We start from the raw sequence: 26,838 nt of genomic DNA on the forward strand, positions 1-26,838 counted from the left end.
ACAAGGACAATCTACCCAGTCAACATGGCATCCTAGCTTGACATGGAGTTCATATGATTGGAAAAATCAAACTGTCTATGTTCATTTTTATACAACAATAAGCACATGAGCATGAGTTGACTGAACTTAAAAGTACCCACACATAAATAATCCAGAACAAATTATTACTTACTGACCGAGTAAAAACCACATGACCAAAACCCCGGACCTAAATTTGAAGGCATTCAGATGCAGACAACATCACAAAAGAATAAATAATGTAAACACACAACACTGTGAAGTGTGTTGATGATCAAGAAGGATATATAATACATTAAGAATTATAAAATACTGCCCTATGAAAACTAATCGATGCGGTGATCAAAAGAGAAAATCCCATCAACTTGTACGAAGTCCGGCTTGCCATAATTCAGATTGAATATAGACAGTTTACAGGAAAAATTAAAAGATTATTCCGTACTTTTGAGTGTTGCCGGTAAAAATGATTGCGAAAATAATATGTTTCACAGCAACGTGAACTGGAAATTATTCGCAAAAAAAGTTTGTGATAACAACATGCTTCACAGCAATGTCAGCCGGAAAATGAAGAATTACTTGACAATTTATGGAAATTTCTGTTATGATTTAGGAACAAGACGTAGGAATGGGGTGTAGCTTTTAGCATCTTTATGGATTTCTCTGTTAGGATTACGACTTAGAAATGGTGAATTTTATTTCATTGTGCTTTACATATCCATAATCCGACAACAGATCACACCACAGAGCTCATCAATTATCTAGATCATATATGTATGAACCAATGGACCAGTATTTTCTACGTATAAAGGAAAATTCATTGGATTGACACTACAATTCATACCGGAATTAAGTTGACGCCAGTAAATAGAAAAACAATCAATTTCCGAAGGAGATTTGAAACTGAGATTACCAAGCATCGCCAACATATTAAGTACCTTGACCCTCAAATGACCCGAATCCAACTTAACCTGACAAATAGACAATTAACTGCTACATAGCTCTACATGTAACGATTCCCTAATATATTGATTGCCAGGACCCTGGAATGGCCTGAGCCCATATTAACATAACATCCCTTGGCAGCCTCTACCAAGTTTTCTCCAAAAAAAAAAAAAAAAGCATGTGAAGCAACCCAAACCGCTGTTAGGCAAGTGATAATGTTAGGTTAGTTGGCTGGTAACCTCATCGATAATTGTCACCAGGGAATGTTGTGTGCTTCGGTTTTTTTAGGAAACAAAATTGACTAGAATTTTCATAATTGAATACTTGTATATATGAAAACTACCATCATAGAAGTTTGTCCACTCTGTATTATCAATAAGTTTGTACAAGTGTCAGAACAAAGAAACACAGTAATAAGTAATATGTGATGCTAGAATTTTCATAATTGAATACTTGTATATATGAAAACTGTCATCATAGAAGTTTGTCCACTCTGTATTATCAATAAGTTTGTACAGGTGTCAGAACAAAGAAACACAGTAATAAGTAATATGTGATGCTATCTTCTATTCCTAAAAAAAATAAAATAATAAGTGGCACAACCTAGCTCTTCTAATAAACCTTATAATATTAATTATAAGCACTGATAACAACATAAGTACCTGAATTACATCATTGAACAATGCTCCACTTCCCCCCAAACCAGGCTCTTCTAGCCCTTCTGTTGATGGAGGTGCAAACTTTTCAAACATCTAAACAAGAGTCCAAATTACTTCCAGCAATTGAAAAAAATGCATCTAAAAGTGCAGAAAATTAACAATTGATTTAACAAATAATAAGTAAATAAATAAATATGATAGCCATACCTCTTGATTCTTATTTTGTTTCTTCAAACTCTGTGACGATTCACTTGGATTATTTTGTCTCTTCCTAAGAGGGGACACACTGCAACCTGCAGTCGAACTTGCTGGTTCAATCGTCCACTTGTTACGGAAAACCAACTTAAGCTTTAAATTGGATGACTTCTTTTTGTCAAAATCCTGTATATCCTCCGCTGTTGACTTTGTGGGAACAGTCTTCTTTACAACCCTTTTTGACCTTGTGCGGTTGGGGTGGGTGAAGCATTTTGCTCTAGCACATTCTGGACACAGCCATTCTCCCTCCGGCACCATCTTTTGTTGAACGAAAACAAACCATTCAAAAGGCAAGTCATATTAGATTGAAGAAAAAGTACCTAAACAGAAACAGAACAGAAATATTACAAAATTTTAAGGTTTTGATCATCACCTCAATCGATGGGTTTAGACATTCCAAGTGATATGTACAGGGACATCTGTCACAACATAGCAGTTCCCCACCAATGTGACACTCTTCGCATTCGTAATAGTGCTGCATACAAAAGGATCATAAATACGAAAATAAGAAGAATTTAAAATGTACATTCATGCAAAATTTTGCTAGGTGATACAACAAAAGAATGCTAATTTAATATAGAAGTTTCACACAGATTGTCCTAGCCAAGTGATTATAAGTGACTTTTCCTTAAACTATTGTTAAAACTAAAGGATCTATTTCTGAAGTAATGGTTTTATTTAAGCTTTAAAGTGAAGATTTTGACCAACTTCCATGTGAAAACTCACCCAAAGACTTATCAGTAACAAATTTGATATGCTACTATGAACTGCACATATACTGCATCAATGCAGTAGATCAAAGCACTTACCCCGTCATCCCCTATTGCCCTAGCACGGAACGAAGACTCCTCAGTTTCTCTGTTTAGCATGTTGCTGGAAGAATAGATGCTCTTCTCACAGAATGGAGTTGCTCCAAATGATGTTGTTGCCTGAAGGGCTCTCCTTAATATATTCAGAGCTACAAACAGGAAAATAAATAATTTAAACACTAACAACTTGTTAATTTTGTAATCAACATAAAATTATTAGGTACAGTGATTTGTTCTCTTATGTGCAATATATGAATACCACACATCTGTTACTGATTAGAAATGTAATCTTATCTTATAAAGTGTGTGTGTGTGTGTGTGTGGTTGGGGGGGGGGGGGGGGGGGGGGGGGGGGGGAGGGATTTCTGCCCTGTATTATGTCCGATATAATAGAGTTTTGGTGATAATTCTGATGTGAAGTTATGGTAGAATTTACTGTAGAAGTCACGTACACACAACTGGTACAACCTACATTGAAGCTGGATAAACCCTCTTTACGATCAGAAACTGGATTATTCCAACTGCAGCACAAATTACAGAGAAATCGTAATAAAAGAGGCTTTAAGTCGATAACCCTTTTCTATCCTTAACAAAAATCAACACAACTAAATCAATGGAGCTTGATAGCTCAAAGCTCAAAACTTCACCTCAATCGACCCCTCATTTTACTAACAAGAACGAATAACTCTACCAAAAGTAGATTAACCTGGAAGAAGATTAAAAATAAATAAAATAAAATACCTGACAACCTTAAATCCTGTATCCTTCAAATCAGATCCAAAAACCTTTTCCTTCTTCGATTCCTCACCGCCTGAGCCAACCTAGAGACTGGATTCAGACTTGATCTGTAAGGAAATCTGGCAGGGGAGAAGACTCGGAAATGTTGTGGGCGGGGGGCGTTGTATATCACTTGTCGCCACTGCCACGTCACCCAATCCAGCTGTACCCCCACCCCCTGTGCGTTACGCAAAGGAAGGTGGGGTCCACATGGGCTGGCGACGGGATGACACGTGGCATCCCTTTGCAGAGGTACATTGAACATCAGTTGAGGATTTAAGTAACTTCCTTTTTTTTCTCTCTATTGGTCCGTGTTTTGCGAGGGGTAGAGAGAGTAGCGGGAGAAGGGAGGAGAAAGAGCGCGCCAATCGCCATCTCTTTTCTCTCAGGTAAACAAAGATTTGTCAGGCGGGAAGAGTTCTGATTTGGGATAGCCGTTAACAGCCTTGATTTGACTTGGCCGAAACGGAGGAGGAGAAAGAGGTCTGGCCACTGGGGACTGGGCCAAGGTGATCGACCGTCGCGGGGCCAGGGTATAAACAATGTGAATGGTTCTATGACAGGTGGGACCAGGAATGTCAGTGGCACACAGTTGCAACTCTGTTAAACTGACTGGCGGGACCAACAATGACGAAACTGGAGACTCATGCCATGTTTCCACTGGAGAAAATTTGGGAACTAAGTAGAAATTTTTTATTTAAAGAATAATGAACCATAAAAAAATTGAATAAGGATCAAAGAGTTGGATTAGTACGTTATCAGTGTTATTGCAGTCTACGTAACATTAATTTTAAAATATGTAGAATTGACTTTAAACGATGAATTTAAACAAATCGTTCAATCCAATCTATCTCATTAGTTATACATTTACATGTAAAATTTATAATTTTTCGAATTTATGTAGTATATCAAGCGATCAAATGTAAAAAAAATTTAAATTAATTTTAATGCATTCATTTTTTAATATTTTTTAATGCTTACCTTGATACTAAAATAACTCAAAAAAAAAAGCATGTAAATGCATCACTCATAAAATAAATCAGATTGAACGGTTTGAATTAATCGTTAGACTAACTTATTTCAAATTTGTTTGATTTGCAATAAGGATTAAGAGTAACTTATTTCAATGGCTTTCTTTGTTACTTTTCGATTATATTCATTTAAACTGAAAAAATTCCATTTTACTCCTCCCAAAAGAAACAAAAAAAATTTATTCATAGAAATTATAAAATTTGAACATATAAAAATAGGGAAAAATACCCGTCTATATCAAATATACAGACTCAATGAGTTTAATTTATAGATTTTTTTTTTCATTTAAAAAACCGCACAATAAATTTGCAAAAAATAAAAAATTTATGGATTAGACTCATTGAGTCCAATTTAATGACTCTAATTTATAAAAGGATTAATTTATTTTAATGGCAATTAGTGAAACTTTCTCTGACACGAAGAAATGAAAGATAGCCGTCAGAGATAAAGGGGGAAATCTTGACCGTTAAGGGCAAATTAATGTTGTACCAAATACTTCTATTACGGAGATCTCTGTAATTTTCTTTGAGAAAATCGCATAAAAGACGTGTAAAGTATAGAAGCCCGTCTATAATTTTGACAAATATTACACCGAAGGAACTTGTAATATCCTATCAATACATTATACATTAAATTAAATAATTCAACACAAGGCATCAATTGAACAAAATAGCAACAGGTAATCAGAAGCATGCGTGGTATAATCAAAAACAAATTTGTGTCCTCCCTAGATCTTGGCAAGGTTTATATAAAACATAAATACAAAGGATGATTTCAGAATATTCCTCAACAATAGAAACTCGAAAAAACGGACTAACATCCATTCCTCTATTCTATTTTCAAAAACGGGTAGTAACTTGAGAAAAGAGAGACCTGAAGTCAGCAGTAGGAGTTCCTTCTCCCTCAGGCTTTGAAGCTAGATCAAATGCTCTCTCTTTTGCCTCTTCATATTGCAAAGCCTGCACAAGAAAATATTATTAGTGGAGCTCATCTGGCAATGCCTCCTGGAAACCAAGTTATTTTCCAACAAAATGATTAAAAAAAAGGCCAAAGCACCTGAATGCAAACTTCTGCCACATCAGCCCTCGCAATTGTTCGGGTTTCCGTCTTGAGGAGCTCATCATCTTTTCCAATTAGGAGTTCTCTTACACCGCCCTCCTTATCCTGTAATCCTCCAGCCCTGCAAATTAAACACAATATATCAGCACAAATTAAAAATAAAGAGTGGTCATATTAGAATTTTTTTTAGAAACCATAAATAAAAAAATAAATTTTATCAAACCAACTTAATTGCTTTGTTTTTTACAAAAATTATAAGAACTGAGATGCCATTTCGGTCCTTTTTTTTTTGGGACCGAATTGCCATTTCGGTCCCAAAAAAAAATTTCGGGACCAAAATGACATTTCAATTCTTATGGTTTTTGTAAAAAAAAAATAATAATAATCATGTTGGTTTCATAATTTTTTTTTTTTTTAATTATGGTTTATAAAAAAAGTTCGTCATATTAGGGGATGAGAAACATTATACCTTATGATTGTATACGGAATGCCAGAATCAGCCAAATACTGGTCAGCCTTGCGTTTCCATACTAAAATATTCCCATTTCCAATGCTATTAAGAGGGTGATTGACATCGGTTCCACCCATTGACCCAACAAGCACAATTTGCTTCACACCACCCTCTCTGGCTGCACAAATAAATACTAAAATAATACAATCATGTTGCAGTACACATGATAAATTAAATCATCATGAAAAAATAAGCTTGCCATCTCACCTGTATCAATCTGGTTCTTCTGACCAATCCAATCAACCTAGCAAAAAATAGGAAAATGACAAGGATGAAATATGAAAAGTTTTATGCATCATAATAAAAATACCCATTTCATAACTGTATCGGTAATAATGGTGCCGTTCCCAATCTTAACCAAAAAAAAAAAATATGTTCCCTAGGTCAATTTTATGTAATGTTATCTAACCGTACCTGCTCAGGATACGACCCGTCCTCAAAATAAAACTCAGGTCGGCCTCCCTTTGATGGGTCAAAACCCGGTTTCATCTTTGGCACTGCACTTGTCAGAATTATCAATGCATCTATCCCTTGAAAAGCCTGAGAAATACTTTCAATATTTCTGATATCTCCAACAAAAACATCATCTGCACCACCGACTTTATTCTTGCTTTCATCAGTTCTGACAAGGCCCCGGGCCGTGAATTTCTCTGGTCTTTCTTTTAATTTCTTGTAAACTATCTGGCCTGGTAATTATTCAAAATAAAAGGGTTACTAATTTATGTTATTATATTATGAACAAAGTGGCATTCATACAGCTGTAGCATGAAACTCTCAAATTACAAATAATTAAGGCCCAGATGGCAGGGTCAAATTTTTAATCAAGGAAAGATACACAAAAGGCCCCGATTTGTCGAAAAAAAATCACAAAAATTAAAATTAAAAAAAAGTCCTACTTTCCCATGTTTACAGAAACTTCCTACTTGTTACAATTTTCAAATTATAGCCCTGACTGCCACTCATATAGAATCAGCTGAAACTAGGGATGAAAACGGATCGGATATTATCCGACTGAATCCGGATCCGTATTAGAAAATTAGATACGGATATCCGATATCTGAATCTCCGTGCGGATAATGGTACAAATATGGTTTTGAATTTTAATTATCCGTATCCGAATAGTAGATATACACCATATAATTTAATATATATTATGAAAATATGTATGTATATATCTACAGATATCCGATATCCGATCCGTATCCGTCTAATATCCGATTCGTATCCGTATCCGAAAAAAAAAGGGATACGAATATGGTTTTACCACTATCCGATCCGTTTTCACCCCTAGCTGAAACACCATCAATGACCGTAAATTAAATATCATAAGTTGATCACTGGAAAAGCAAAGTCAAATGGTGTTCTTTCATAAAGCAATCTCTGCATACTGGTAGCAGTTAATCACGTTACTACTGGACTAGACAAGGCAAATTACCAAATAAAAATCCGGACTGAATACTGAATTCCATAACAAGCTATGTTCCGTTGTGCAAATTTTGAAAACAGAGGGACCTTTCTGTAACTTCTTGAAAACTCAGAGACTAGAGCATCTTTACCTGTTCTACCACCAGCACCAGTGACAAGTACAGTAAGAGGCGACGCGTCAGTAGCCATGGCTTTGATAGAGAGACCTCGGCGGGACCCACTTGTCAAACTAACACACCGCTTTTTGAGGAAACTAGTGGAGCTAGGAGGGGTTGAGAATAAGGAAATGTTGAGGGAGCACATCTGTTTGTATATAATGCCACCGAGAGAAATTTGTTAATGGAGAGAGTATTCCACTTGTACGAAGTAATTTTGATTTGCCACTTGGCACCGACGATCTGACATCGCCTTATCTCTTTATTTGGGCCTTGTATCCAGTGGGCCTACAACCTAGTATTACTAAATGGGCCTAACATAAAAATCATGTTCTTCTTTTTTTCCTAAAATTTTGTTAAGTAGGAAGCCCATTTAGGCCTGAAATTGGTTTCCAGAAGCAAATCAAAGTACTACAAGCAACCCACAGGCCTAAGGCTAAATGGCTAATAAGGTTATTATAATAAGAGTGAGGCTATGTAATTTGTAATGCACTAATGAGCGAGCATGAGCGAGTTAGGGTATGCTCATACTCGCTCATTAAGTAAATGAGCGAGTTGTTAATGAGCGAGTTTAAATGAGCGGATAAATGAGCGAGTTATAAATGAGCGAGCTTTTAATGAGCGAGTTATGAGCGGCTCACGAGTTATGACTTATGACTCATAACAAAATTATATAGTGTGTCCACGCATAACAAAATTTGTTAAAAGTCATCGTAATAAAATCCAACAAATTGTTATAATTCATTTAAATGAGTGAGTTGTTATGACTATTACTTGTTTTGGGCTTTTGGCGGAGGTTTTGATTCTGCCGATTTACAAAAAAAATGAATATGAAACTATGAATATTAGTATATTACACAGGATTAAATGTTACATTGTACTCATTATATTACACATAATTAAATATGAAACTATGCTCACTATCTATCAATTTTAATGAGGCAATGTTGATGTTATACAGAATTACATAGGATTAAATGTGGCAGGGATTAGGTGTGGCAAATTCTTAATGAGCGAGTTATGAGCGAGTTTAAATGAGCGGATAAATGAGCGAGTTTAGATGAGCTTTTAATGAGCGAGTTATGAGCGGCTCACGAGTTATTAAAATCTACATGTGAACCATTCAATATAATTTTTATATGAAAGTGTATTCCAAGAACAAATTTTACATTTAAATAACTTTAATATTTTTTAGATAGATTGGAAATCACTATTTTTTAATTGTTTAAAATCTTTAGATCATGTTATTTTCTACCTATTAAAATAGTGAAATTTTTTTATTTTGAAGTTCATTTTCATATTAAAATTATATTGAATAGATTATCAACTGTTTAGACTTCCAAAATGTAAAATATAACTTGATCTGACCTAACTCATTACAATAATTCCTTTTCCTTATCTCGGATCCGAGGGAGGATCTTCCAGATACCATTTTGCAAGATTGTGTTGTTTATTTAATTTAGATTCCTCAACAACTTGTTTTTTCTTGTGTTTTTTGACAAAAGGAAACTATCCTCCTTATCTCTTTCAAGTACTTTTAGTATTAATTTTTTTTTTACAAAATTTTAATTACCCATTTGAGTATCTTAGCTCAACAAATACAAATAAATATTAGATAGAAAGGAATAACACAAGTTCATAATACTATTTTTCCTTATAAATCGTAATTATATAAAGTATTGGGTGCCTGAGGTAGACTGGGAAAAATGGCACGCGGAGCCGGCTCCGTCACGGAACGGCACGGTTACGGCACAGAACGTGTGACTATTCCGTGCCATGACTTGCATGTCTCGTGTTGTGACTATTCACATGCCGTGATCATCTTTTGAAAATTTGGCACGACACGTCATGCAAAAGATATGGTCACGACACAGCACATAATCACGCGAGTCATGTGTAATTAGGACCGTTAGGTCTTAATCAAATAGTAAATTTTGAATAAACTAACTTAAATTATTAAAAAAAATAGCTAAACGTGAGAAACGTAACCAGTTACGGTTGAACACGGCACGCGAATAGTCACGGCGTGACTCATGTGCTGTAACCACCTCTCAACATTTTTGAACATAGCATAGCACGTATCACTGTTCACTTAGTCATGACATGGTACAACAAGTCTTTTCCATTCTATTGGGTGCCTGAGGGCTTTTTAAAAAGGTGGACATAATGCCTAAGGGCTTCACCTCCAAAAAAAAAAAAAGGTGGACATAAATCAAGTGGCATTGTCACTTATGAAAGTGATTTAAGAAATTATTTAATGGTTGATTAATATAATTTCTTGTTGCATTAGTGAGTGTTACATTTCTGACCGTGTCTTTATGGAATTATTGTCGCGTGGAGTACGAGACATGCTAAATGGTATGTGGATTCAGGATTCTTGATTTTCTTCTTATTTTTCAAAGGGCCACATGTCTTGCATGAGATGCACGAGGATAGTGACGATTCATACAATATTGCAAGCTTCTGACCTTGTTAGCTTACCACTAATCATTATATTTATTATTATGGTTAAATTACAATTTGCAAAGGAAATGATTATTGTCACCCAAATAAGGTACATCCTAGAGTGATTGTTAGGGGCAAGGACGGATCCAGAATTTCTATCATGATAGGACACTAGTCGGATTTAAATAACTAATAGAGTTCAAACCCATTAACTTATTGGGTACACAATTGCAACTCAATTCTTATAACTATATTTATTAAAAATATTTTATAATTATGAAATCGATTGACACCATACTGAAATATTTTTTCTATGCTAATTAAAAATTTGTTTGGCAACTTAAAGTGGAACTGTTCTTAACAAATTAGAAAATCGAAGTTAAAACTTAGATAAAAATTTAATCAAAATATATGTATTGAATAATAAAATGTTCAAAAAGTTTTGTCAGCCCATTTCCTTAGAATTCTAATGATAGATTTCACCGTCAGACATTTATTGTTCTCTTCTTCTCCCTCATTATATTTACAAAATAGAGCATCAAAGTCATAAAAAAATAAAATATGCAAAATCGAGCAAAGCACAGAAGGAATCGGTTCAAGAATCATACTAGCTCAGGCTAGAAGTAGGCACTACATCGCTTCAGGAGTAGACACACTGAACAATTAGTACTTGATCAAAAATAAAAATTCAAATTCAGGGGTAGGCACTTGCCTACCCGAGTGCCTACCTTAATTCCTTCTTGGGTCTGCCCATAGTTAGTGGCAAAACTATAAAATTGAGGTTGGAGACTGAATATATTTCTTTTGTGGAGGGTTCATGTCTTCAATTTTTGTGTCTTTGTTATGTCTTCACTTTTTAATTTTCTAATAACAAAAAAAAACTATAATTTATAGTATTAAAATAAAACTTTTAGATGTGATCTATATTATTTTTTCTCTACGTCTACATAAATAAATTATGATTTTTAGATTTTGATTTTATATGAATCAATAAGTTGAAAAATCAACGTCCATAATTTATCCACATCAACATATTTTTGCAAACTCCCAATACTAATCGAAATAAAATACAAAATGTCATGATATTTTTTACGTTTGTATAGAGAAAATGATATTGATCATATTTAACAATTTTATTTTTTAACATTTAAGTTACTTTATTCTAAAAATAAAGACCTGACGAAGACATCAAAAAAATATCGGAACCATCCTCTTTTCTTTTATAAACATGACTAAAAGGTATAAAAAGATAAAAAGGTTAACTTTTAGTTTATAGGGGCGGCTAACCCCTAAATAGCACTTAGATCTACTTTTGGTGGTTGAAAACGAGAGTTCAGTTTCATGTGATGTTAAGTCGGGGGTTCAAATTAATATTAAATTAAATTATTTCAAAAAAAAAAAATGGTTTTCAGGTAAGTCAGAAATCAGTTTTCTTATGATTTTAAACCTTTTTCAGTGAATCCATATCCTCTGAGGTAAGGTAACAGAATAATTTTGTTTGGATCACGGTCGTCCGATTAGAATCCGGATCAATCCAGTCCGAAATAGAATGCACAAAACCGCTTTAAGAATCGTGCAAATTATAATTGAACGGTCGAGAAATCTTTTTCAGTTGTATTGCGGTTGGGATAAATCAAGTTATATTTTCATATCTTAGTTTGATTTTTATTTGTACAAAAAAAAAAAAATCATTGAGCTATATGTCTATTGGAGAGTATGGCTAATATAACATCAGTGTCATTTCATTCTATATAACACCAAATTCAAAACCTATCAAATTGAGTTCAAATGGTGAATCCAAACCATTCAAACTGATCTACTTCATTAGTTGTGCGTTTACATGTAAAATTTATAAGTTTTTGAGTTTATTTGGTATCAAGTCAAGCGGTCAAATGTGTGAGTTTTTAACTTAATTTTAATACATTTATTTTTCAATTTTTTTGGCGCTTGATTTGATACTAAAATAACTCGAAAATATAAAAAGTTTGCATGTAAACGCATCACTCATAAAGTAAATTGGTTTGAACGGTTTGGATTCACCATTTGAACTCGATTTGATAGGTTTTGGTGTTAGTGTTATATAGACTGAAATAACACTAATGTTATATTAGCCATACTCCCTATTGGGTTATCTTAGAATTATATAATCTACTGCATATGCGGCATGCGGCCGCATATGCAGATTTGTATGCAGAAATATATATACAATTTTATTATATTTTGTTAAAGAAATATAGATAAAATAAACTAATTTATATTTAAAAACTTGTCTAGTTTAGTGGTTTGTGCTCTCTACCATATTATAAAGGTTATAAATTCTAATATTTTCCATGGAAAAATAATTTTTAGATTTTTTTTCAAGTCCGTATAGACCACAAATGTGTCTGCATATTCAAAATCACATGCACTTGATTGGATAAAATTTTGTATGCAAAAGATCACTGTATAGGCATATGCGGCCGCATTTAGAAACACTGCTTTGAACATTTCAGGTTTCCAATAATTAAATACAGTTCAAAGTGACTTTAGGACGGTTGCACCCCACTAAGTTAGAAAGTAACAAGTAAATAGTTTATTGGTTCAGACTTTTTCATACAAATTAATTACTTCTTATCTTCTGAGAGAAATCATGGAGATATTGTCGGTGCATGCCTACAACCTATATTTATGTCTTTAACATTAGCTTTTTGTATGACTGAGACGGATCCAAAGAAACAAAATGCTGTTGGCATCTCTTGTTGGTGCTTCTTGCAAAACCTTGATTTTTTTTTTTTAATAGAATCAAATTTAATATTTTTAACTAAATAAGTATCATTGAATTGTTTTTTATAAATTCAAAAGCTTAATGGAGACAAAAATGCATTTGCTCCACCGATCTATCACGAAAAATAATAGCAAATGACTACACCAATCCTGTGGATCGGTGGAACAAATGCATTTGTCTCCACCGATCTACTATTTTTTTATAAAATGGACAATTCAATGGTGCTATTTTAATTGAAAATATTAAATTCAGTTTTATTTTTAAAAAAATCCAAAAGCTTGGCGGTGATTTGTGTAAATAAAATATTTATGCGTATCATGTTGTTCTTCTATAATCTACTGAATTGAAAATTTCAAATCGTTAAAATCGATTTATTTCACAAATTATTCGTTTACATGTTAAATTCATAAAATTTTGAATTAATTTAGTATAAAGTCATACAGTTAAAAATAAGTTTAAAATTAATTTTAATACGTTTATTTTTCATTATTTTCTTCCAATTTTATTTTATACTAAATTAATTCAAAATCTATAAATTTTGCAAGTAAATGTATTACTCGTAAAGTAGATTGGTTTTTACAGTTTAAAATTCGACTTTTGAAACTAATTTGATAGATTTTAGAGGTAAGCTCACCAAAAAACTCACTCCTTGGTGAGCCAAGCTCCTTAGCAAGCTTAAAAACATCCTGATTCTAATTAGGGGTGCTCAAACGGTTCGGTTTGTTCGGTTTTCAACCGAACTGAAAAATTTCAGTTTAAATGGTTCGGTTTTCGGTTTAAATGGATCAGTTCAATTGAAATTTTGAATTATTTCTGTTTAAATGGATTGATTCGGTTTAGACTTTTCAAAACCGATTAAACCGAACCGACCGAATTATAATGGTTCAAGTATGATTTGTATTTTCTTTGGTTCAATCATTGCTTCCTTCCTTTCATTTTAGTTTAAATATTTTAGAACATCTACATATTTTGTATGGAATTGAATAACATGTGTAATTTTCGTTAATAATGGCACCAATAGGCTTACTTCGGTTTGAACCGAATAAATCAAAATTTACTTTGATTTGTTCGATTCGGTTCCTAATCGGTTTATAAGTTTAATTGGTTCGGTTCGGTTCGGTTCTATTTTTTAAAAAAGAAAAAAGTTTGGTTTGATTATTTTAGTTCGGTTTCAACCGAACCGACCGTTTGAACACCCCTACTTCTGATAAATGCAATGCATGTAAAATGCTCGGCAAAGAAACAAAGTACATTTTTTTATTATTATTATGGATCGTATACCATATAAATAACCTCCTTAACAAGCCTTTTTTTCCTAGTTTTCTTTTTTTTTTTTCTTTTTTGAAAACTTCGCAGGGGTTGCGGTTTTCTTATATATTTTTAATTACACCCCTGAAAAATATGAATTAAACACTACGCTGAAAAACTTAACTAAGAGTCTAAGAGCGATTTGAACAATCAATAAATCAAATTATGTATAACTTTTGATTGTGAATGAAAAAAAATTGTATATTTGTTTCTCTGATGTCTTAATTATATTAAAAAAAAAATCAATGTGGTATCAACTGCGTATTATATACTTAATAATCAGTGTTGTAAAAAACGATCATTTATGTTGCTTAATTGACCGATTAATCATTAGCTGTGATCGAATCGTCACATATTTTTTCAACTAATATACTGATTATATCCAATTATTCTCAATTAATCGCTTAGCAGTGCTTAATATAAATGATATTCGTATGCACACGTACATTCACACGAACAGATGAGACTCAACAATTGGTCTTTTATTTTAAAAAATAGTTTAGTAACAACTATTCATAAAATAATACATTTACCATTTTAATTGGACGGTTTGGATTTAAATAGAGTACTGAGCCATCACGAATCAGGCAAACTTAGAGCGGACTCACAAAAATTAAAAATTGAGAAAATGGATGAAAAATTAAAATAAAACGTGGAGAGACCGAAATTTTTATTTATAGCATAAAAAAATAAACCAGAACATTTATATTAATAAAAAACAAAAAAAATGGTTTCTATGACATGTTTTAGAATATAATGTTTTTGATTTGAGATATCTTAGACGCGAATTTCAAGAGAGAGAAAAAAAAGTAAAACTTTTATATCAGACGTGCGGACTCCACTCACAAAAACAAAAACAAAAAAAAGATTGGGACCGCAAATTGACTCTACGGACCTCAAGTCTTGGGCTGCAAATTGTATGTGCGGACGCTATTAATTGAAGCTGCAGACTGACTCTGTAGCCTAAGTATTCCTAAAATTCTCTCAAATTCAAAGTTTTTTTTTTTTTTCCTATAAATAAAAATTTCGGTGGCGAATGACACAGGCGACCAAAAAGCACCGTACTGAATTGATAAAAATAAATTCATGCACATAATAAGACAACTAGAATGGCAAACATTTGCCCAAGTGGAAACAATTGCTTGGTGAAAATTCACCTTTCTCTTTTTTTTGTGTCATTATTTTTTTTGGGGGGGTTAATTGAGAAAGGTGATTGGCAAGAGGAAAGCGAGTTCATGGGGCACTCAGCAAAAAAAAAAAAAAAAAGAAAATTGCTACCTTATCAACTAAAAAAATGTAAATGAAAGGAACCATTTGTAGAATATTTTGTTCTGAAAGAGTTTGCTATAAGCAACAAATTGAGGGTGAAGTTTGGGGGATCTTTGACGCGACAAGTCTTGTCTTTTTCATTGGTTTGGATGTCTGTGTGAAACACATTTCATTAAAAAAAAAAAAAAATCTATAAAGCAAATTGAAGATAATGCTTTAAATAATTTTGTAACAAGAGAAGGTTTAAAATGCTTTATTTAAGTGCCTTTGTTATATTTCTATTTTTCAACTTTCTTATAATAAAAATTATAAATCTTGAATGTCAAAATAAAACTGTCAGATATAACTTGTATTAAAAATACATATATAATTGTCAATTTAATGTGTTGTTTTTTATGTGAATCACTAAGTTGAAAAATAAACATTCAAAAATCAAAGAACTAGCCTTTGGTCTAAGAACTAGCATTTGGTCTAGTACCAAAGACAGTCTCTATGTGAGAAGTAATGTGTTCGAAATTCAGATGGAGAAAATCCTTTATTGTAAAACAAGGGTATTAAATAATTAGGTGGCTTAATTTCTAACTTTATTCAAAAAAAAAATTTCAAAAATCATTCACAGTATATTTTTGTAAGTTTTCAATAAAATCAAAACAATCTCGAAATATCATAATTTTTTACATCTACATATCTAATGGTTTTCTTACATATAATTTCAAATTTTAATAATTAAAAAATAAAGACATAATGAAGATCAAAATTGTAATTATTTGAAGTCTTGAACCTTCTCATGTAATAGTTAGTTTTTAATTGAGACTATAGCAGACTAGAATGGTCATAGCAAAAATTATACTACTTTGATAATTGATATTGACATAAATATTTTAATAAGATTATAAACAATCATGTAGTATTTGTCAATAAGATCAAGGGAAATAAGGGATTGAGTGATTGACTATATATTTGTTTAATTAAGTCCAATAAACCATGCTTGTCAATCAGGTCCCCAAGGTATTGATTGGTTTAATTTCCTCACTGGAATATATTACTTTACATTCCAGAAATTTCCTACCTCTAATTTAAGGTACATTGCACTGTGGAGTCCTTCAAGACAACAGTACAAGTCAACTATGTCTGTATATGGTTGGATCCACCAATGAACTAGCATTTTGAACTTTGATAAAATCATTTTTGTTTTCTTTTGAAACTGGTCCCATAGAACAATTTCATCTCTATTTCATGTCTGATATCCTCTGAAACTTCTCAACTCTATTAGCAATAAGTAATACAAAAGTACATTTAACTATGGATGGATGCATTTTAATTTTATTTGTCAATTGTGACACCCACAAAAAAAAAATGAATAAAATAAAATTATAGGTATGATCTATATGATTTGAGATAGACTTGTGTCAAATATAGCTAATTTGAAATTCTCATATCACATTTTTTTTTTATATTGCCAAATTCTCATATATAAATAAATCATCAATTCACAATTACTAATAATTTAAAAAAAAATCCACATGTAATATTGTTGTTTTGATCTTGATAAGTTTTAACGGTAGTTGACGAATAGATTGGTTATTAATATAACATCTTTTAAAAATCAATTTTTGGTCTAATGACTTACTTAATACTCTCCGTGTGATCAATTACAAGTTTAAAATCTAAATAGAAAATTTCTTGGAAATATTTAAATTTTGATGGTTTAACTCCATAATTATCTCAAAGATGAGTAAAGCTAGGGTCTGATGTGCTCATCAAGAGAGTTTAGTGAGCACAACTTCAAAAGTTCATCGGATCGACTTCAAACGCCGAATCCAAACCGTTGAAATCCATGTGCTTCATGAGTGATGCATGTGCATGCAAAATTTTGAAAGTTTCGAGTTCATTTGCTACACGGTCAAGCAGTCAAAGAAATGAACATTTTATCAAGTTAATTTATAAGTTGTTTTATATAGTCAATTTTTATTATTTCTTTGACCGCTTGACCGTGTAGCAAATAAACTCAAAACTTTTAAAATTTTGCATGCACATGCATCACTCATGAAGCACATGGATTTCAACGGTTTTGATTTGCCGTTTGAAGTCGATCCGATTAATTTTTGGAGTTGTGCTCACCAAACTCTCTTGGTGAGCACATCACACACAAAACTTTCAAAATTTTGCATGCACATGCATCACTCGTGAAGCACATGGATTTCAACGATTTTGATTTGCCATTTGAAGTCGATCCGATTAATTTTTGGAGTTGTGCTCACCAAACTCTCTTGGTGAGCACATCACACACAAAACTTTCAAAATTTTGCATGCACATGCATCACTCATGAAGCACATGGATTTCAACGGTTTTGATTTGCCGTTTGAAGTCGATCCGATGAACTTTTGGAATTGTGCTCACCAAACTCTCTTGGTGAGCACATCACACCCTAGCTTCCGAAATTTTTAAATATACCATACTTCCAAAAAAAATAAACGAAACAACCACGTTTTCTGAAAAATTCGATTTTTGACATGGCCGCATTCCCTAGGTGCGGCCACCCTTTTTTTTTCCGTTCAGATTGAACTACACGAAGAAGAAGAAGAAGAAGAAGAAGAAGAAGAGAAAAAAAAAAAAGGTGGCCGCATCCCCTAAATGCGGCCCGTAGAAAAGTGGCCGCATTTTGGGAATGCGGCCATGTCAAAATTTGAAATTTTGAGAGAAAGTGGTGGTTTGATTTATCTTTTTTAGGATAATGGTATATTTAAAAATTTTCGGCCCTAGCTTTACACCTCAAAGATAGTGACTTGAAACCAATCTTTACTCAAAAAAATATAATCTTTTAAAGACAACATATATTTTATTTATTTTATTTTTTATGGTTAATTTTATTTATTTTTTACATTTTGAAATCCAACAAAACTTTCATTTCTAAATGAACATAATAATCTAAAGGTTTCTTTTGCAAATTTACGCAATTATTCAGGAATTAAGCAACCCCAAGTACAAAAAATTTCTAAATGAACATAATAATCTAAAGGTTTTTTTTATGGTTAATTTTATTATTGTGGTGCATTTTCTTCAAAATTTGGAGTTCCAAAAATTCTGTCTGTCTTATACAGCTGACTAAAATATTTTCTTCTAAGTAGAAGATGTATGTTCAAAATTAAACTTGAACTCAAGTTTGTAAAAAAGAAAACCCTCAAACCATTCCTTCATATTTTTTTTTAAATAGCAATTAAGAAATAAATTAGAAAGGGAATCAATAATATGATGACTGTATGATTCTAGGAGTCCCATACAAGAGAGACAATATTCCATCCAGAAAAAAAAATAGGGAAAAGTAAAAGAAGATAATATTTTATTTTATATGCTTAGGTGTTTAACACATTAGGAATTTATGACTTTAAATTTCTTCAGATGCAAAATATATTTTAATTTATTCCGAATTGAATTTTTTTATTTCTCATCCTAATAAAACTACATACACATAAATATAATATCATGCCTAATAAGCTACATAAGTAAACCCCATATAGAAAGGGAAATTTAGAACATACAACCCTAATAAAAGTAATAATAAGTAAACCCCCCATACAAAGCCATAAGCCACAGCTAATTAAGCACTAACGGAGGTCTCCATTGCAACCTTGCCAGAATGGTACTGGAGAGCTCTCCTTTCCTCAGCCTCAGCCTCAGCCCAGAGCTCAGGCACTGCTTCTCTTATATTGTGTATAGATTCTAATGCATAATCAGCTCCTTTTGATCTGTGTGATGTACCAACCTATGTACAAAATAACAAGTCAGAGGTGTAACCCTTAAATATTTATTTTAATTTATGTGATAACTGGTATACTGGTAAATTACCAGTACTGTGTGGAGGCCAACTTGCTTTCCTGCCAGAATATTGCGTGTACTATCCTCAAAGAATACCTGAAAAAAATAAGTAACCATATTTTTCAGCTCTTAGTTTCAGTAATAAATAGGTTTAATTTATGTAATCCAATCTTCTATAATATTTACAAGCATGGATTAATGAATGTATATAGTAAAAAGGAATGAATTCTTACGGTTCTTTGAGGGTTAATATTGGCAATTTTGAGAGCAAATTCCATGGCTTCCACAGATGGTTTGCAAAGAACCGGTGTTTTAGGTAACTCCACACCGGGTTCGGGCCGTGAAAAGTGTCCTACGATATCAAATATTTTTTGGGTTTCTTTGCAAGTTTCAGTAGGAGAAAAGGGTTGATTGAGAGTTTCAAAACATATAATTCCTTCAAAGCAATCCTCTAATCCAAGCCTCTTTAGTGCTTTTCTGGCATGCTCCTTGTCTCCATTGGTGAAAATCTGTCATATAATATGAAGAAAATTGGATGTTAATTACCTGTGCAACTTTAAAATAACTAATATCACATTAATTCAAATTTAAATTTGGGAATCAGATCTTACTAATTTGCGAATCGGCAAGCTTAGAAGGATGCTTCTAAGAACATGGTCAGGTTTAATATTCCCATATGGTAATCTCCCATGAACAAAGCTGTTTTGAACAAGAAAATAGCATTATAATTAATTCAAAAATTTGCTAATAGAAAAATTAAAAGACAGTAAAAGACTAATATGTGACAGGTACCTGTGGTAGTCATCATAATCAAACTGGTAACCCACAGCCTATTTGAGTTGCCAAAAATATATATGAAAATTGTTAGAAAAATAGCTTGAATTTAAGATTAGTTGCTTTCATTAAGGATCAATAAATTAATTGAAATTGGTACTAGAAATATACCTTTAAACCAGCCATTGTTGTGCCATAGTTCTTGTAAAGCAGATTAGATAGTTCTAAGATTTTGCTTTCCTCAATGCCAAGCTTCTCAATCATATAATCTAAATTATAAAACAAGGATATTAGAAAAATAATTTAATCAATTCTTTTTTTCTTTCTTACCAGCAAAGTATAATTAAAAGAAATTTACCTTGAATATTTTTTGTGCATGCAGCTGCAATGCCAGAACTATATGGATACAAAGTATCATCAAGGTCTGAGTTACAAACAATAAATAAAACAAAAATAAATCAAGATTAGGATTCCATTCAAGCCAGTTATTGCAAAATATATGTATTAGTTTGAAAAAAAAATGATATAACAAATAGTGTACCAAAAAGAAGGCAATCAAATTTCTGCCTTTGAGACTGTCTGTACCGGTCCTCGAATTCCATTTTTGATACAAAGAACCTTCAAATTAAAACAATTCAAATTCAGCATTGAACTGGTTCTTCAAATTAATCAATTTTGTATATCACAATTCCTTAGCTTGATTCATATATATGTACCTGGAAAAGACCTTAGCAAAGCAATGTGGTAGAGTTCAAAAGAGAAAGAACTCAGAATACAAATTAAAGCAATTGAATATGAATTTGAAAAGGAATTTGACAGAGAAGGAAGGAAGGAAGGAAGGAAGGGATGGAGAGAAGAGGTGGTGGGGGAAGAGAAATGGAGAAGCAAAGCAGGTTTATATAGACGCTTGATCTCTAATTAGGAGCAATTAAATATGTATTAATTAGGTTATTAAACTGAATTAGGAAGGAAAGGGGCTGGTAATTACCACACAAAAGTAGCTCAACAAAGGATTATACCAAAGAGACAACCAAGTCAAAACAAAAAATTTAAAATAAATTCCAGTGTAAGAAGTCCAAACAAACAAAGCTGTATACAGTTGTCGACGAACAAATTTGGATTTTTTTTTGAAAAAAAAAAAAAATATATATATATATATATATATTGTTTCAAATCTGGCAACACTTTTTAATGTTATGTTCATGCGTCAAGATATGTATTTACCTCTTAAAGCAAGATTATTAAGTTGATGATAGCAAATTAGCAATTTGAGTATTACCCTTTGATAGTAACAAAAACTGATAAAAAAATGATGGTGAAATTAGAATCTCTCCATTCTTGATGAACTGGACATGTCCGTTTTTTCTTGTGTAATAAAATGCTGTCCACAATAAATTAACTGAATTAGTCATACTAAGATTAATCTCATAAAAAAGTCTACATCATATTAAATTTAGCAAAATTTCAAAACAGGATAAAGAGTGGTTAATGAGGAATACATGCAAGTTTACTATTTATTTTTCCATTCTATTAAAAAAAAAAAAGAGGTACTGTATGCTTTTTACTTATTGTACGAGTCAAATAGTACATGCAAAATTATTATTTATTTGTTGAGTTTTAATTAATAATTTGTTCTTCGAAAATGATTTATTATATTGTACTTTATTTATATATTTTTGTGTAGCATATTATATATTATTTTAGTTCATGAATTAATGATATGGTGTTTATATGATTTTAAATTTAATATGAAATGGAGGCAAGAATTTGATTTTATTAATACTAAAAAAAAGTTATAATTATATCTTTGTTATAGATGAAATGGAGGTAAGAATTTAATATCTTTGCAAGTAAAAGTGTTAGAGAGGTGGCCAAATTTCAAGTTCTGAACTAGTTGTATATTTTTTTATTTGTTTTTTTATTTGATGCGAGTAATTCAAACATAAAACATAAAGTTGTGTAGGATTTAATATATTATAATTAAGGAAACGATAAATTTCTCTTATAAATATGATAATATTGACGAGAATATATCGGACTTACTTTTGAGTTCAATGAGTTTCAATATTATCTGATCCGCATTAAAATTTGTGTGTACGGAATTAAAACAAATGTAAACGGATTTTAAAGCAGAATGCACACATTTTAAAGCCGATCAGACGTTGATTGAACGAAGAGGCGGAGGGAGTAAGAACTAATGGGGGTCAATTGACTCCCATTTTCTTTCAAAAATTTTGTACTTGTACACAATTTTTTATATAATTTGGAGTAAAATATTACGGGTACTATAAAATTGACCCTCATTCACAGGATGAAAATTTTATATGATTAACCCCATTCATAATTGACCCCATAGTCAGAAAGTTTGACTCCGCCCCTGATTGAACCCATCGAACCAAACTAGGTTCCATGGATATCAAACCCTATTCTTCTCTCAATATTGACACCTTGTGCCATACTTATGCTATCATTTGAAAGTATGTCAATTGACAAATAAAAAGATAATTTTTATTCATTACATATGAGAGCAGAATAATAAATTCAAAAGTATTTTTTTTTATGTTTTCCTATATTAATTTATAATATACTTATGAATAAATTTCCTTACTCCAATGTGTACCAGTATTGTAAATAACGGTATACGGTCATTGGACAGATAGAGTACCGCCAAGCGATTAATAAAAAATAATCGGCTATAATCGGCCGATTAATCAGAAAAATCTATAACGATTTGACCACCGTCAATGACTAATCGGCCGATTAATCGGTCTAAACGGACGTTTTTTTACAACACTGTTGTGTACCATTAGTACTTCAATCAGATAACAAGCGTGGCGAAAAATTGTCTCCATTAATTTTCAAACTGGAGACGAATTCTAATGTGAAAAGGTGTCAACTTGTCAATACGTCATTGGTTTGTGTAGTAGCTTCCTATTAATGATGCACTTTTTCTTGTGCCTTTCACGCTAGCTATTGCTTTTTAACAAGCCCTGCTCCTTACATTAATTATTTTTTTTAATTAATTAGCTTTCATTAGACATGGTCTAATCTAGTAATTTCTATGCATTGCCATGAGAAATGATGTCCCAATTTTTATTATTTTTTCAACCCTTGAAAGGTACTCAGTCTCTGGTTTAAAGCATATGGTTATTATTTTTAATAAAAATCAGTGGGAAATGTGAACTTAAATCCCAACCAAACTAAAATTGTTTAAGAACTGTTAATGACTGTGTAAAATAATTTTTTTAAGTAAAGATAAGATGTCAAACCATCCAACAGTTTAATATTTATAAAAAAAAGTTATTTGAATTTCTGAGTTTTGAATATGTAATTTCCTAAGCGAAAGATATTATTATACTAGATCAAAAATTAATTTTTGACCGTCTAAAAGACTAAAACTAATTACCGAAACTTGGTAAAAGAAAACATAAACAAACTATGGAGGTCAATGCTTTATCAATAAAAAAATTATATATCTGTGTCAAAAAATAATTTATAACAATAACAGTTTGAAAATAAAATCATTCGTTAATTTAGTTATAAAAAATAACATCTTTCGCATATTAAAATATGAAAAAAAAATTATGTAAATATTAAAAAAATATTAAATACCTTGGTCCCAATCACTCTGATCTGAAAATTCGATGACAACATTTTTATTATATAAAAAATTGAGAAATAATCGGAGTGCTATCCGGGGTGTCGGAATGGAGATATTTTCATACATATATAATATATTAATGAAAAAAAAATCTCACTCATACTTATTTTTTCAAATACAGTACACGGATAACAAATTATCATTGATATTTAAATTTGTACTTTCAATAAAATATTTTTCTAAAAAAAATAATAATAAATACAACTAATTTGGTTTATGAAAATTTAATAAAATACAAAAATTATTGTATCATGTATATATCTTATATATATAATTTTTTTTTAAATTATCTTATACGAAAATGAATAAGATAACGGAATTATCCGTACATGCTAAGATAACGAAAAAAAATCTCACCCTTATCTATATTTTCAGATATAATACGCGTGTAACTATGCCGTTAAATATCAATTGTTTAAGGACTGTTAATGAATGTGTAAAATATTTTTTTAAGTAAAGATAAGATGTCAAACTATGTGACAGTTTAATAGTCATAAAAAAATTATTTTAATTTCTGAATTTTAAATATACAACTTCATACACGAAAGATATTATTTTACTAGATCAAAAAATAATTTTCGACCATCTAAAAGACAAACTCATTACCGAAACTTAGTAATAAAATAAAACATAAACAAACTATGGAGGTAAATGCTTCCTCAATAAAAAAATATATATTTATGTAAAAAAATAATTTATAAAAATAACGGTTTGAAAATAAAATAATTCGTTAATTTAGGGTTGCATTTGGATCGTTAAAAATAGCATAGAGTTAGCATTGTTTTGGAGTTTAGTGACTATTTTCTCCACTATTTTACGCAGTGTTTTAAAATACAGCCGCATGGACCACATATGCTTATACAGTGGTCTTCCGCATACAAAATCTCATGCAGTCAAGTTCATGCAGTTTTGAATATACGGACACATATACGGTCCATGCGGACTTAAAAAAAAAAAACTTAAAAACTATTTTGCAGTGGAGGATATATCAGAATCTATAACCTTTATAACATAGTAAAGAGCACAAACTACTAGACTAAACAAGTATGTAGATATAAATTAGTTTTATTTTATCTATATTTCTTTAAAAAAGCATAATAAAACTGCATATGTACATCCGCATACAAATCCGCATATACAGCCGCATGTCGAATATGCGATATGCAGTGGCCTTCCACATGCATGAACAAAACCACATTTTAAAACACTGATTTAACGTTTGGATTACATAATCGTTAGAATCGTCAAAAATAGCATGAGATTAGCACTGTTTTTTGGGTTAGTGACTATTCTTCTCTACTATTCTACGTTTGAATCACTCTATAAGCAATAGAGTTATTCCTGAGGTGCGTTTTGATAGAGAGGTGGGCTAGTGAAAATAGTTGTTAATCCAATTTTTAGTTGGATTAGTGTAATAGTGAGCTAACTTATAAAAGACAAACAAAGAATAGTAGATAACTCTTCATCCAAACACCGAATAGCTCAAAAGAATAATGTTATTTTTGAATTAGTGTTATTCTTTCTCCATCCAAACACACTCAGATAATGAAATAACACTAACTTCAAATTAACGCTATTTTTACTATTTTCATAATTACATAAAACTATTTATAAAATTAACATTGTTCTTACTAACCCATTCAAACAATAAAATATCACCACCTCCTAATTAAGGATTCAAACCAGCTGAAATCCCATATGCATGAACAGTAACTCTGAAATTCCTGAAATTCTGAATCCAACCGTTGAACTATTACGAGAGGCGTGCACAGAAAAACCAGCTGTTCCGAAATACGTGCACAAAAAAAGTTTAATGGCTGAATTCAAAATTCCAAAAATTTCAGAAATACTGTTCACTTTCAGCTGATTTGAATTCCCTAATTAAAGCTATTCTTCATCCAAACGCATCCAATCACTCATGAAGAACATCTTCCTTGCCGAAAATCTTACATATTAAAATATGAATAAAATATTAAATGTCTTGGTCCAATCACTCTGAACATGTGATATCTTCGACCAAAGTGGTTCTCTTATTTTTGTCTCACCACGTGTCACGCAATTATTCCATGAAAACATTTTGACTGTATAAATTATTGATAAATAATTGGAGTGCTATCCATGTTGTTACACGTTTACTAGCCGTTAAATATCACGGTCCGTGCATTGATCTAATAGATATTTAAACTTAGTTCATGATATTTCTAACGAAGCTAATTCAGCTGCTTTATTCAATTGGTTCATGATTCAATTTTTTTTTTGTATTGTTTATTATTTACTTTCGCGAGAGAAAAAACACATTTATGACGGGATTCCATCGCACAAAGTACCGTCGCGAATAGAAAAAACACATTTATGACGGACTCCGTCGCGAAAAGTCACTTTTTATCCTCACGAAAAGTGTTTGTCTTTTGTAGTGTCTCTCGCTACAATGTAATTTACCTTTGATCATACGCAAATTCTTAATTATATATTCATCCGATACCACTAGATTAAAGGAAGTAATTAAGTAATTTTATAACTAAGTATATTAAATAGTAATAGTAATAATAATAATAAATAACAATATATTTTATAACTAAGAAAGATATTATTTTACTAGATCAAAAATTAATTTTCGACCGTCTAAAAGACTAACACTAATTACCGAAACTTGATAAAAAAAAAAACATAAACAAACTATGGAGGTAAATGCTTCCTCAATAAAAAAAAGAAGTATATATTTATGTAAAAAAAAACTTATAATAATCAATAAAATCATTTGTTAATTTAAGCTGCCTTTGAATCGTCAAGAATAGCATAGAGTTAGCACTGTTTTTGAGTTAGTGACTATTTTTCTCCACTATTCGACTTTAATTTGGATCACGGATACGTTTGGATCATTCTATAAGCAATAGATTTATTCCTAGAGTGTGTTTCGATAGAGAGGTGGGCTAGTGAGAATAGTGACTAACACAAGAATAAAAAATAGTCGCTAACCTCACTTTTAGTTGGATTAGTAGAATAGTGAGCTAACCTATAAAAGACAAACAAAGAAGATAGCTCTTCATTCAAACACCATATAGCTTAAAAGAATAATGTTATTTTCGAGTTAGTGTTATTCTTTCTCCATCCTAATACACTCTCAAATAATGGAATAGCGACGACTTCATGTTAGGGCTA

The 26,838-nt window shown here is 31.5% G+C and overlaps 3 protein-coding genes and 1 long non-coding RNA gene across 4 annotated transcripts; 1 reads left to right on the forward strand and 3 right to left on the reverse strand.

The window, feature by feature from the left end:
• Nucleotides 1-1,526: 1,526 nt before the first annotated feature.
• LOC144573659 (uncharacterized) lies at nt 1,527-3,899 on the reverse strand. The gene is made up of 6 exons (XM_078323432.1): nt 3,424-3,899; nt 2,684-2,832; nt 2,248-2,349; nt 1,827-2,132; nt 1,623-1,712; nt 1,527-1,532 (listed from the first exon to the last, which is right to left on the reverse strand). Exons 2-6 carry the CDS (start codon nt 2,741-2,743, stop codon nt 1,527-1,529), a joined length of 564 nt encoding a protein of 187 aa, XP_078179558.1. The 5' UTR covers nt 2,744-2,832; nt 3,424-3,899.
• A 1,252-nt stretch (nt 3,900-5,151) lies between these two features.
• On the reverse strand, nt 5,152-7,816 carry LOC144573140 (NAD(P)-binding Rossmann-fold superfamily protein). The gene is made up of 6 exons (XM_078322840.1): nt 7,618-7,816; nt 6,476-6,747; nt 6,269-6,305; nt 6,020-6,179; nt 5,548-5,671; nt 5,152-5,450 (listed from the first exon to the last, which is right to left on the reverse strand). The coding sequence occupies exons 1-6, from the start codon at nt 7,787-7,789 to the stop codon at nt 5,331-5,333; spliced, it is 885 nt and encodes a 294-aa protein (XP_078178966.1). The 5' UTR covers nt 7,790-7,816; the 3' UTR covers nt 5,152-5,330.
• LOC144573141 (uncharacterized) lies at nt 5,600-6,748 on the forward strand. Its single transcript, XR_013517886.1, has 2 exons — nt 5,600-5,715; nt 5,988-6,748. It is a non-coding gene; the product is annotated as an uncharacterized LOC144573141 (long non-coding RNA).
• Nucleotides 7,817-18,839: 11,023 nt separating the features above from the next.
• Nucleotides 18,840-20,890, reverse strand: LOC144573414 (uncharacterized protein C24B11.05-like). The gene is made up of 9 exons (XM_078323202.1): nt 20,735-20,890; nt 20,560-20,636; nt 20,377-20,442; nt 20,190-20,287; nt 20,037-20,074; nt 19,856-19,943; nt 19,478-19,753; nt 19,275-19,340; nt 18,840-19,191 (listed from the first exon to the last, which is right to left on the reverse strand). Exons 2-9 carry the CDS (start codon nt 20,618-20,620, stop codon nt 19,027-19,029), a joined length of 858 nt encoding a protein of 285 aa, XP_078179328.1. The 5' UTR covers nt 20,621-20,636; nt 20,735-20,890; the 3' UTR covers nt 18,840-19,026.
• Between the last annotated feature and the right edge of the window lie 5,948 nt (nt 20,891-26,838).

This window comes from Carex rostrata, chromosome 21 (assembly GCF_964058835.1).
Source record: "Carex rostrata chromosome 21, lpCarRost1.2, whole genome shotgun sequence".
Classification (NCBI taxonomy): Eukaryota; Viridiplantae; Streptophyta; class Magnoliopsida; order Poales; family Cyperaceae; genus Carex; species Carex rostrata.